The sequence below is a fragment of the Chironomus tepperi genome, unplaced genomic scaffold (genome assembly GCF_022539635.2).
Source record: "Chironomus tepperi strain 1889 unplaced genomic scaffold, CSIRO-AGI_Ctep_v1 contig_123, whole genome shotgun sequence".
Lineage (NCBI taxonomy): Eukaryota > Metazoa > Arthropoda > Insecta > Diptera > Chironomidae > Chironomus > Chironomus tepperi.
This window is the reverse complement of record NW_027226245.1, coordinates 2,013,458-2,026,624: the sequence shown is the minus strand read 5'-3', so window position 1 is coordinate 2,026,624 and position 13,167 is coordinate 2,013,458. Positions and strand designations below refer to the sequence as shown.

The window sequence follows — 13,167 nt, the reverse complement described above, 5'->3', positions numbered from 1 at the left end:
TTTTGTACTGGCGCATCTCTACACCGAGCGACAAAAATGAAGCATGCACCGCCAAATCTATTTCATTGTCAACAGATTGAAGTCGCCTTTAAGTAGCATCCTTGTGGCTGCCAAATACAAGCGGCTACATTTGTTGTTAATCAAAGAACTTCGGAAGGATCTTAAAATCTCCTTGGTGAAGTCCATATTCATTCCTTGTCGATCGGTATACATCTCCACAGTCGCAATATCATGCAAAATCAAGCTTTTATAAAATAATATTTAGAACAAAAGAATCTTCTTTCAAGAGAATAATGTATATAAATTTGCATCTACATCTTGCTCTAATTATTCTTCCTTTGTCTTCCTCAACTATCTCTTGAGCTCAAGTTTGTGAAAAAAAAATCTGTTTAAGATGAATTTCTCATAATTCAAAACTTGTTATCATCACTGACCTAATTTCAATTTTTTAGAAGAAAAAAATGAAACTGTTGTAAGATAACAGCAGTGGATGATAAATTTGAAAATTTAGAATTATCATTAAAATATGTTCATAATTGATAGTTTGCTGTGTAATTTGATGCCACCGATAATTTGTAAATATCTCATCAGGAATGTTGATATTCAATGAATTTGAACTGTATACCGTAGTTGAATTTTACATGAAAATTAAGGATTCTAAAGGTCGAGATCAAGACTTCCGAGTCTCGGTCTCAAGATATGTTAAGATCGAGGCATGAATGAATTCCTTTACAGTATCGATATTCGTCCTGATCTCGGCATCCGTCTCAAAAATACGTAGAAATTACTCGACTCTTCAAAAAACCCTAACGAAAGCACTCAAATTTCGCAGTCTCATCAAATGCTCATCACATCAATAACTCATTAATATTCTATAAATTTTAATAAGGCAATTAAAATTAATTATGAGGAATCAAAATAGGAAATAAATCACAAAAGTACAAAGATTCAAAATGTCAATGCATTCAATTCAATTAATTGAACTAAATATATTAGTCTCGGATCAAATGATTGCGTAGGAAAAGGTTCACGAATGTTGCATAAATTACAAAGCAAAATATAGAAGTGAAAATTGATTCTAATCAATTAAATTACGACATTTGAAAGTGATCTGACTGTGTTTCATTGATAATTAACGGATTCGTAATTAACAGCGGATTATAGCTTCCGTGAGGTAACGATTTCATTGACTATTAGTTGAGTATTTGATACTAATCATGTTCTATTCGGGAGTTTTTTAATACTAATTGAAAACTGATTTTTATGCCTCTTAAATCCACAGTTAATCTTATTTGAGCTGTGCTTTGTGCTTCGTAGTCATGTCATTGAGAACAGGAAGGGATAAAAATCATTATCTGCACATCAGTGCGAGCTTTTGTTCATTATTGCAAGTCATTGAATAATATCGGTGAACTTTTATAGCTGACAAATAGTGAATGATGGCAGTTTGTTGACTCATTGTTGGGTTATTTGTCCTGACAGTAATGCTATTATCCATATCCTTAGATTAGCATCATCTAAATCGGGTCAAAATTTTAAAAATCACGATTTTTATTGTTATTGCTTGACCTGGTTTGGTTTATTGTCAAACTTTTGAATGAGACGCATTTGTGTGTCGTGAGAACTTTTCCAAAATATCCTAAATTGACCCTAATGTCGACATGCCACGCAGTTAATTAAGATTGATTGAAGTATGAATTACACGAAATTCCTTTGTTTGGCATCAACTAATCGGAAATTCCAAAAGTTTGTAGACGAAAGAATCCCAAGATCAACAAGTGAATAATACAATTTATATAAGAAGAAAGGCTTTGGAAAGACCCAGAATTTCAATTGATTATGAAATTTTAGTAAGCACAGTTATTGCTTCAGAACATCAAAGTCAGTTGAAAGGTTTCTGCATCGATTTTGAATGACAATGCAAATATTCAAAAGTTTTAAATAATACTGTTATAATCTACATTTATCTCAGTCTATAGAGAATGAGTTTCTCAGAACAATAGTCATTCATTCTAAAAATATAATTCTAATACTTTGCTAAATTTGTCTAAATGGTCGTTTATACATCATGTAACGCTAATTTTAGATTCTTTAACCATTCTATTTCCTAGAGCTCGAAGTTGACTCGAATTTAATAAATAGTTGAGTCGACTTTCATATACAAATCTCGAGTCAACTTTGAACTCTGCCATATCCTAAAAAATGTGTTTTCCGAACCAAATATGTGAATACAAAATTTACAACACTTTAATCCTTTAGAAAGCGTTACCTAATTTATAAACGACCGTTAATATTTGTAATTTAACAGAGATCGAAGTCGATTCGGATTTTGCATGAAGTTGAGTCAACTTGAGTCGATGTTCTAAACAAAATTCGAGCCGACTTCGGATTCTGTAATTCAATTCAAGCTGTCCAAAAGGCACATGACGTAAAAATGACTAAAAATCTGACCATAAGTGGTGAATCTTGACTCCGTTCTGAGACCGGAGTTCTTAGAATTACAGTTACTCCGATCCAGATCTCAAAGTCGACTTGAATTTTGCATAGAGTCTAGTCGACTTTTGCATACATAATCCGATTCGATATCGAATTCTGATCTGGTCTAGAGCTAGATTTTTGGCCATTAATACGTCATGTACCTCCCAAACTGAGAGTCTAATTCTGATTGAAATCTAAATCGTAATACAATTTAAGCACATCATTCGTCAAGCTTATCATAACAATAAGGAGGACAATAAACTTATTAGACTATGAAAAAAATTAATAAATTTTTGAAATCATCAATGAATAATAATTTTTAGTAAGATTCTTGCAAAATAAAGCATTTCCAATATTAAAATAAATAATTTTGTTTTTGATTAATTGAAATGAAATTTAAAAAAATAAAAAAAGATTTTTTTTAGTAGGTAAACAGAATTTTTGGCATGCAAAAAAGTTGCAGAAAATAAAATAAACCGCATACTTAAGCGCTTTCGATTATAAATAGATGTGATGCATGTATGCAATTAAAGCGCACGAGTAGATAAAATAGTTATTAATTGTTTGTTTTTTCATTTTTTTGATGGAACGGAAATTTTTGTGTTGCTTATTTTGTTGTAGTTACTTTCATATCAAATATGTCTTTTTAAGTATACTTAAAATAAGTAATAAATTTTTTGAAAAGTACAAAAGGAAGTAGAAAGACAAGAATTTTGTATTAAAAAAGAAATGTAGACAGTAAAAAATATAGATAAAGTTACTTCAAGATAGGTACACAATATAACTTTTTTTAACGTTAGTATCACGTTTAAAACACGGTTACAGTGAATTATTCTAAGACGATAATTATATTCATTGGACGGCAATTAATATCAGTTTTTTGTAGGGTTAATTATTGTACAACAATAAGAACAGACAGTAAATTATTTTTATATAAATTAAACAATTAAGCATGTTCTTGTTATTTTCGTTTATTTTCTCACCTTGTATGACCTGAATCGCCATCTGAACTCTGTCTTGAGTGCTGTCGCTCTGATATACTGCTACTGTAACCAGAACCTTTGGACATCTGTAATTAATGGACAAACAAATTGTGGATTAGCAATTAGTTTTTCTAGATTTTTTAATATCGTGACAATTTTTGTGGTTTGTGGCTTAAACACATTAAAATACGAGATATTCAAGTACGACATTTATGAGTGTTTTTGGTCAGGAAATTGCTAATTTATAAAGCGTTAAGTCTAAGGTCAACAAATTGGTGGTTATGATATGTCAAGATCAAAAGATTTGTGAAACATAAGCTGCTGTCAAACGCTTCTAAATACCAAGAAGAATTTGTTATGGACTAGATTTATATGCTAATTTTATTTAGACCAAAAAAAATAAGTTAAACTTTCACATTCCAGAATGAATTGATGGATATTTTATTAGCACAGCTGGATGGTCTAAAAGATTTTTAATTTAAATGTTCCGATATTGACAAGCGCGATGTTTCTTGGAATGGAAGCGATATTTGAGTAATCCCGAGTAGTACAGTGTGTTTGCTAGGGCAACGCTGTGTTGCTGTATTACGGGACCGTGTCAGTCAATGTGGCATATCTCAAATCAGTTATAACTTTGATATTTAATTAGATTGCCATGAAATTTCAGGCTTATATTCAGACCTGAATTCGACTGAATCACAGTCTGTCCCACTCGGTCTAGACATACTCAAAATTCCATCAAATATCGCAAAAATATGCGCAGATATACACTCTACTCATAAATAAAACTTGTTCAAGTTCAAATAAATTTGTTCCATTTCGCATCCAGAACCAGAAGCTGCCAATTTATATCAAGTAATCAAGCAATTAATTATCGATTCTGGCAAACAAAACAAAAAATATAATGAAGGCTATTCAGTCTTCAATTAATTAGACAAATCGAACTACTGAGTATCAATGTGCATGTCAAGATACATTTAATATAAATAGACTGCTCTTGACCTAGCCAAATATGAATCTATTGAGTATTAATTATTGATTTGCTGCGCTTGCTCTCTAACAATCAAAATATCCAGCATCTACTCATGTCCAATGTCACTATTTTCAAAAATCTTAATTGCTTTACAACTCTTTTTACAGCGACACGTGAATGTCAACATTCAAAAAAAATAACTTACTTGACTAGTATTACTGGAATTTCTCGAGTGACCCATCTCGCCAATATTTTGTTGCTGCTGTTGAAGTTGATTTTGTTGTTGCTGTTGTATTTGAGCATTTGAATTTGTATTACTATTAACAGTTCCAATAGTTCCAACAATGGATGAGCGATCAAAAATTGTAGATATTTGTGGTGTCTCGGATACGTCAGATATTCCCGAGTCGGTTATTATTGATGAGACGATTGACTGCGGATCAAGTTCTATGGATTGTTGATAATCTAATAGCATAAATAACAAATTCATATTAGCATAAATTGACACATGAGACATAATTCATTCATTCATACCTGATGTCACTTGTGTTTTATTTTTCTTCGTCAATGAACCACAACCTGATGATCCCGAAGCAATTGAGGCATCATCTTTGGAGTTTGTTGTCTGTCTTGTTGATATTGTCGGATTTGTTGATGATGTACCGAGAGTTGATGATTGCGGTTGTGATGGCGCGGCTGTTCTCATATCTAAATCATCGTCTGATGGCAACTGGCTTACTTTTGAGGAAGGACTGTAATATGGATAGAGAAAGATAAAGAAAAATATGATAAATTACGGTTTGTGGCATTTAAGATTTATGAGTGGATAATCATCAACTTACACTTTAAATAAAATATCACCACTCATCATGTGCATTTTAATAGTCACTAAAAGCATTGAATTATCTTGTCGACTTCTCGTATCATAACCTTCCAAAATTGTCTTCTTTGATTTTAATCCTTGTCCAGCATATTCAGCAAGATTAAGATCAACAAATCCTAATTTTTGATAACTACGTCCACCTTTTATCTCTTTACGTATTGATATTCTCAATAAACATGGATCGAGTACACCTGTTGATGCATTTGCTGACATCTTACATGGAAATTGAAAGTGTTGTCCCCATTTTACTGTATGTGCTTTTACTTCCTCTCTGTAAAATTGAAAGTGGAATTTAACTTGTTAGTAATGATTTATTATTGATTATTGATTAGAATTTCATCGGAGGAATCTTGTTTGATTTATGTGAAGCTGTAGATTAGCGATTGCAATCTATCAGATGATTATCATAGGTTATGTGGCAATAAACAAGTCTCTAGCTTGTTATACACAGTTGCAACCCATAATTACCTACAAACCAGTTTCTGCGAATGTTAAGTGATGAATCTCGCACACAACACAAAGAAGTTGACCCATGATATATAAATCTTTTATCCGGTCATTAAACGACCTTGAAAAACTGCTTATAAATATGAATTCCTATAAAATAAACATCACGATCATTCTTTCTAATAATAAAGTATCAAAATACAGTCTAGATTTAACGTATTTTTGTTACACACCCAATTTACCATAATCTCTCTTACATCTTATCTTAAGCTCATATTGCCATGAACGTATATATAAAAAATCTCAAATAGTACGTTAAAAGTTGATATAATAAATGACACAATTAAGGTCACAAGATGCTTAAATAAATAAATGACATCATCAAACAATGCGGCAAACGACATGAGAGTAATAGATGATGAAGAAAAAAAGTTCGTTAATTCCGATGACCTTGAAAGATCGCATATTATTTGCCATAATCATGTTGTTGTGGTGAGTTCAAAAGAAAATAAATGTAAATACATTGACAATGAAAAAAAAAAGTAGTCACGGATTGTAAGCAGATAGGAAAGAAATACGTTAAAAAAGAATGTTTTTTTTTTGCCTGGAATATGAATGGAATTTTTAATATTTTTTTATTTGTTTCATTCTTCCCCATCCGTCTATGTCTGATTTACATTTCAACGGCTTTTTTTGTGTAAACCGCAAATTGAGAGCAAACAGATCAATCAAGTAATTCTTTTATGATTGGAATTAACCGCATAATGTGAAAAAAATTAAATAATTCTCTACATAATTTTGCATTTTGTTGTTACACAATTTTAATCATGACCAAAAAATTTTTTTCAGCAGTAATTTTATAAACGAGAATAATTTATGTCTTCCTGGATATAACAATTTTTTATTTTTTTGAGCGCCGGGGTCAATTTGCATAGATGATAGAAATATGAATTGAGAGAGTGAAATTAAATTATTGTTATTTGTAAAAAAACTGTTACAGACAGAACTACCGGTCGTCAGAGGTGTAATCAGGGATATTTTAGAGGTCACATTAATGAGGCGGAAGTAAATTGAGCTGTTGCTTCTTATTTTAGGATGTGCCTTACTAGCGGGAGATCGAGGAAGTTGATGTCTTATTCAGAAGCTGCTCAAATGTCAAGTTAATACTTTCTTGTGGTATCCCATGAGTTCAGATGATATCTGGTAAGATGTAGTATCTTTAAGGTTTACAAACTATCATCTCCGATTCCAACATGTACAAAGTAAGCATCAGAATACAAACATGACATCTTACTATGCAGCAATCCTGCTATTCTTAAATTTAAAACTAACAAACCCAAAGAGAAACATGATAAAACCGATCCAATGATAGAACTAGTCACAATCGACACTTAAGACAAGCCATGAATGCTAGTAAACAAAGAAAATACAAACTACATTCCCAGAACACCCTCCCTAGATACACCTCTGTCACCAGCACTCTATAATATGAATCACATCATTTTTTACTCTCTACAGCGATGTGGAAACAGAAAATTCAAATTAGCTTATAAACATGATCGATTGTTGAACAATTTGTTACAGTTTTACATTACATTATGTTTCCTTTAGAGAATTGCTGGATTTATTTGAAAAATTGACTGAAATTTAAATCTTTTCGAGGATTTTTTTTCTTAAAATTTACTTAATGGTTTTAATGCAGTGGTGAGCAACATGTGTGCCTCTAGTGTACCACCAAAAATGCTCGGAAATGTCATGAACCGTATGACAAGTGTGGTTTCTGTCGGGGCTTACCAACAATGTGCCGCGGCACATGGTTGCCCACAACTGTTTCTAATTCATCATAATCCGGCAATTTTACCCCTAGGATTGAAGATTAAATTCATCATTACTTGCGCAAATAATGAATCAGAGGGAACATTAATTTCTAGGCCGCAGTTTAGTGAGGAATGAGTTAAATGATCAAATGATTGATTAACGATATTTAAGTTTTAATGAATTTTTAATTTCATACAAATTTATATTCTCTCGTGTCTCTTAATATGACTTTATTTATCACGAAGATTCCCCGAATTTGTCTGAATGTTTTCAATTATTTTATAGCTACAAGATAAGAAATGGGACGGTTTTTAATTAGTATGAAAGTCATAAAAGTAAATTTTGGGATGGTGAAATTAATTTCTAACAATTTGGGGTGTTATTCACCAGAAAACAAAAAAAAATCAACGATGTAATAAACATAATGCGGTTTTAATTATTTGATTCACAACAAAAGTATTTAGATATACCCTAAATCAGTGGTGGACAACCTGTGTGGCACGGCAGACTAGTGTGACGCCTTGAAATTCCATAAACCGTATGTCATGTGCGGTTTCTATAGAGACTTATCACCAAGGTGTCTCACGATAAATAAAATGTTGCCTATCACTGCTCTAAATGTATGCTAAGTTTACGTAAATTATGATTAATGACATTCATAGAAACAATAATCTTATCCTACCCCTTGCGACACATAGACACAACAAACACGTTTAAAATCACCGAAAATTTATAGTCACAAATTTTGTTTTTGAATAGATGTCGAAAAAAAAAAACATTTCAAAACGTGACTCAAATGTGCAGACAATAATAGACTCGATGCAATTAAATAGCTAACATTTGAACTTGTCATGACAAACTTAAATTACACTACTTAATAATTATTCTCGAAAATATTGTTTTTTGAAACTAAATTCAAGTTCTTTTGTCAAGCCACTGACATTTCTACATACGGATATGATTTAAATTCACACAAAAATAATGTCAAAACTCATGAAATTGATCTTAAATGGCTCATAATTTCCTTTTGTTATCGTGAAAACAAGCATGCTAAACAATATCGTCTGAAGTAGCCTACATAATTTTTTCTCATTTTTCATTTCTCGGTCAACATATATAAAAAAAAGAATTTTAAATTAAAGCGAATAAAAGTTGCTATTTAGTCGTTGCACGTGAAACTTATTTTGAAGGTCGACGAAATAAATAAAAAAATTTCATACGAAAAAACTTTCTGTGGTGAAATTAATTAATTCGTGTAAAGAAATGACTTATAAGCATGTTCGGAAGAAGATTAACTAGATTTTGCATTCGAACAGATAATTAATAAATTGCGAATTGTGGATGGAGTAGCGGCTTTTTTTTTTGGGGTGAGAAGATTAAATGTAAAGGAACTTATTGAATGTGGCTTATTGCTTTGTGGTCATATTGAATGGAATTAAAACATATTAATGAAGATTTGTTTCCTCATAATTTTTTTTTTGGACGCAAATATGCTTTAGGCATGTTATTCGCAACAGAAGTTCATGTAGTGTCAGCAATAACATTTGAATTTTATTGAATTATTCATTCATTTTTAATCCATTGAATGTTTAGCAAAATATGTTTCTTTATGAACATCTGTTCTGTACATGAAAGCATTGACGCTTAAAAATTTTGAAATCCACTTCCTTATTAAGAAACTTTTTTTCTGGGTTGAAACAGATTGAGAATATTTTTTTTAATATTTTTCATGTTTTTGATAAAGCTTTTATGTTCGCAAAAGACTTGTCAGTGGAATTTTAAATTTTTATGTAGCTTAAAGCTTGTTTGATCATGTTTTGCATTTAAGGGGCTTTAGATTGCTGATTATCTCCTAACAGACAATGAAGACTCGAGTAGCATAAGTCGGTTAATCGATCCAGTGCAGAATAACACTGACCTGGAGACACATTTAAGCCGAATCTGAGATCAAATCATCAGTCACTGCGGTTTTGTCACTCAGAATATTATTTAACAATCAATAAAAACCCCTCAAACCAAAAAAACTACAGCACTATCAAATTTTCTACAGTAAACACTCAATAATTCCTAAAAATTCCACCATCCAAAAAGCTCATGCTTGGCATATTTTTCCCACAATCTTATGCATCATCCATTAAATTGAATAATCATCATCAAAGTAAATGATTTTGTTCAAGTAGGTATCAGATTTCATGGAAAACCAAAGAAGAAGAAGCCCAACAAAAAAGAAATATTCACGAAGCATTTAAATCCATAAAGCTAGGAGAAGATTAAGTGCACTTTTCATAATGAACGTCACACTTTATGAATCTCACTTTCATTTTCTTTTTATTTTCACGTAATTCTATCATGCCAATATTAATATCAATTACAAACTCAATTTCATACTTCTTATTGCATTTCGTGATACTCGAGACTTGAGTATAATCCTCACAACAGCAAAATACTTTTAATTTAAAGCAAAATAAATTTCGAAGAAATAAAAAAAAGTGAAAAAAAAAGAAAATAAATATGCTGCACATAAAGAAGAACAAAAATGTATATCTGAAGCATAAAAGTGAAAGCAATCAGTTGATACATCAACATTACAAATTGCACGCAGACATACAAGTATTGATTTTATGATACATTAGTTATAGCATGAAAGTGATATTATTGAATTATGATATCAACAGTTTGCATATAAAAGAAGAAGAACAAAACAAAAAAAAATGTTTGAGAATCGCTGGAATTTCCGGAATTTTTTTCTTTCTTTTCTTTTCATGCTTCTAACGGTGCTCAGCGAATTTTTCTTGGAATTATTAGAAACGACATGTATGCAGCTGTCGCAAAATTGAGTGAATTTACAAATATTTACAGTCAATATAAGGAGATATAAACTTCCTGTGCTGATCACTTTTCCTTCATTTCAAATCAAATATCAGCAATTCACACACAATTTATGGACAAGACAGTTGGAACTAAAAAGTATCTGCATTGCATCATCGTTTGTTGCCATACTTTGTTAAAAAAAACTCGACTAGTTGTTGCGTGATTTACTTGAATGTCCGCTGTAATATATCAATGTCTATTTTGTACAAAATGTCTTTTTTTTTCTATGCTGAGAGATTGAAATGGGATTTTTTTTTGTGTCTGTCGTGGGATTTTTTGCAGGCTTTTGGTAATTGAAGAGGCTTTTGTGTCTGAGCAAATTTATGGCAATTTATTAAAATAAAACCTTTATTAGTTTCTTGTAATTCTTGCGGGGATTAAAAACACGAATTATTTTTAGAATCGTGCTTGAATTATGGCCGTTCAGATCAATTATGATCCATGGCCTTCACATGAATCATGACGAATTTAATTTAGTACCGAATTCTCGAATTCTGTCATAAATTTGAACATAAAATCTGATAATCAATAAGATTAATTCTATACTTAGATCATAATTCAATTTGAAGTAATAAGAGCTGTTCTAAATACGGCCATAATTCGTGTAAGGAATAATGAGATTTGACAATCGAGTGGCTTAAACCTAGCAACTAGTAGACAAACAGCAGAGTAAGTTAAGAGCAACGCTTACAAGCATGTTCATCTTGCCTGCTAGACCAAACATCTACCTTCCTCATTTATGTCTCTCAAATCGCACTCAAAACCACAATCATCATCCAAAACACAAAAAATTGTGAAAATATTTTCATGTCAAAATGACTGGAAAAAACCATTAAACACCAAACATTTCATTCTCAACTTCATCTCCATTCAATTCATAACTCCCGACAATGTCAATTTCTTGTCAAACGCATCCAACTGGAAATCCAACTAGCGTTTACTATCTACGCGAGAAATAAAATCGTATTGAAATTGAAAGCAACTAAATGAGTACAGAAAATTAAATTTCACAATTCTGAAGATGAAAGTTGTCTTGAATCTTCTTCATCCATTTCCATCAATTTTTCTTCATCATGTTGTATACTTAAGCCCGAGGAGCACATTGCTGAGTGGAGAACCATACTTTAATACAAGTTCTGCTACTAGGCTGGTAGCAGGATGTCTAGTTGTAAGGTATTTTTGTCCACTCGGGATAACGGCAATCCACTTTTTTCATCGTGAAATTGGTTCGAAATTGTCTAAGTCGTAACAACCGTCACAGCAACGTCGGGATAACTTATACAATAGGAACAGAGGCAGCTTCAGGTGCCAATTGAGGAATGCAATGGATCACACTTGATATGTACGACCAGCGAAGTAAATAAGTAAGTACGACAACGCACCAATGGCCTACCAAACACACTTTGCAGCTCGGCTTAAATACTTCCACAGTTGTTTGTTCGACATTCGCTTTTCATACGCTTAATACAATAATTTGCTTACTCAAATATCATTTTACCGAGAATTGAAATAGGAAAAACATTTCTAAGAGAGCAATCAGCTTCCGGATCTTCATCCTTTATGTTTTCAACATGTAGACGTAGCATAACGAGATGAATGTGAGAATGATGAAGCGGAAAACGAAATAACAACTGAGAAATAAAAAAAAAAGTTGTTTTATTTGCTCGGTAAGAAAAACTTTTTCATCATTTTTACTGTTTCTTTCGTGCGACACATAATTTTTTTATGTGTGCACTCAGGAGAGAATACAGAAGTAAGAGACAAAAAAAAAGTGATTTGTTGATGGAAAATACAAAGATTTATTTACCGACTGACGAGATTAATGAAAATGAAAGTAATACCATAAAGAGTCAGAGATGCAGCCGCAGTGGAAGCTTACAACATCAACTTCTTAATTTTTATTAATAAGCATCCACGTGGATAGCATTTTAGAACAATTATGATGCACAGTAACCACCAAAGTGAAAGTTTTTTCACACCTTTCGATACTTTATTTGTTGTTCATAACATGCTATGCTTTATGTGGCTGTTATGCTAACAGTAAACATAAAAAAAGCATTTTTTCACAAGAAAAATTACTTCTTATTTATGTGACATCGTCATTCCGTATATTTATTTTTAGCAAAATGATGAAAAATTGTCGATTTCTTTTGAAAACCTTTTTCCCTTACATTTCATTCAAATACCAGCAACTTAAAAAATATGTGGGACTTTATGAATAATAATTATGATAAGGTCGCGTCACAAAAATGAAATGAATTGTAATGGTTTTTCTCATCAACAATGAATGATGATGAGCTTGTTTTGCAATTTATTGCCAATATGCTTTGAATGTTTTCGTTCTTTTCGTTTGCCCTCTTTTGATGTCAGCCTTGCCTTTGATTGAATGAAGTTGAGGAAATTTTTTTATGTTTATTCATTGAAATTCCTCATTTTTTTAAGTACTTGAAAGATTTCAGAGTTGTAGGAGACTGAAGGGTAATTATTCAAAAAAATATTGTTTGATCTATGTCTTGTTGGGATTGGTTTATTGATTGTGTTAGGGATTTGTGTTGAGTTTATGAGTTGAGTAATTGGAAAATGCTTGAAATTACTCAAGATTCAGTCTATCTGAATAGCAAAAGTCGGTTAATCAATCAAAAATCCGGCACTAGCACTAACAGGCAAAGAGTGTACAGCAGTTCTCTGTTAGGGTAAGCCAGTGTGTCTCTTTC

The 13,167-nt window shown here is 31.7% G+C and overlaps 1 protein-coding gene across 2 annotated transcripts in view; it reads right to left on the bottom strand.

Annotated features, from left to right (window-relative positions):
* LOC139087509 (putative uncharacterized protein DDB_G0277255) overlaps nucleotides 1-13,167 on the bottom strand; it is a 60,126-nt gene that overhangs the window by 8,038 nt on the left and 38,921 nt on the right. For both annotated transcript variants that reach the window (XM_070636337.1, XM_070636338.1), the window contains exons 3-6: nucleotides 5,277-5,588; nucleotides 4,969-5,186; nucleotides 4,640-4,899; nucleotides 3,462-3,547 (exon numbers count right to left, since the gene is read on the bottom strand). In XM_070636337.1, coding sequence (XP_070492438.1) covers nucleotides 3,462-3,547; nucleotides 4,640-4,899; nucleotides 4,969-5,186; nucleotides 5,277-5,588 — 876 coding nt within the window. The remainder of the gene's footprint in view (nucleotides 1-3,461; nucleotides 3,548-4,639; nucleotides 4,900-4,968; nucleotides 5,187-5,276; nucleotides 5,589-13,167) is intronic.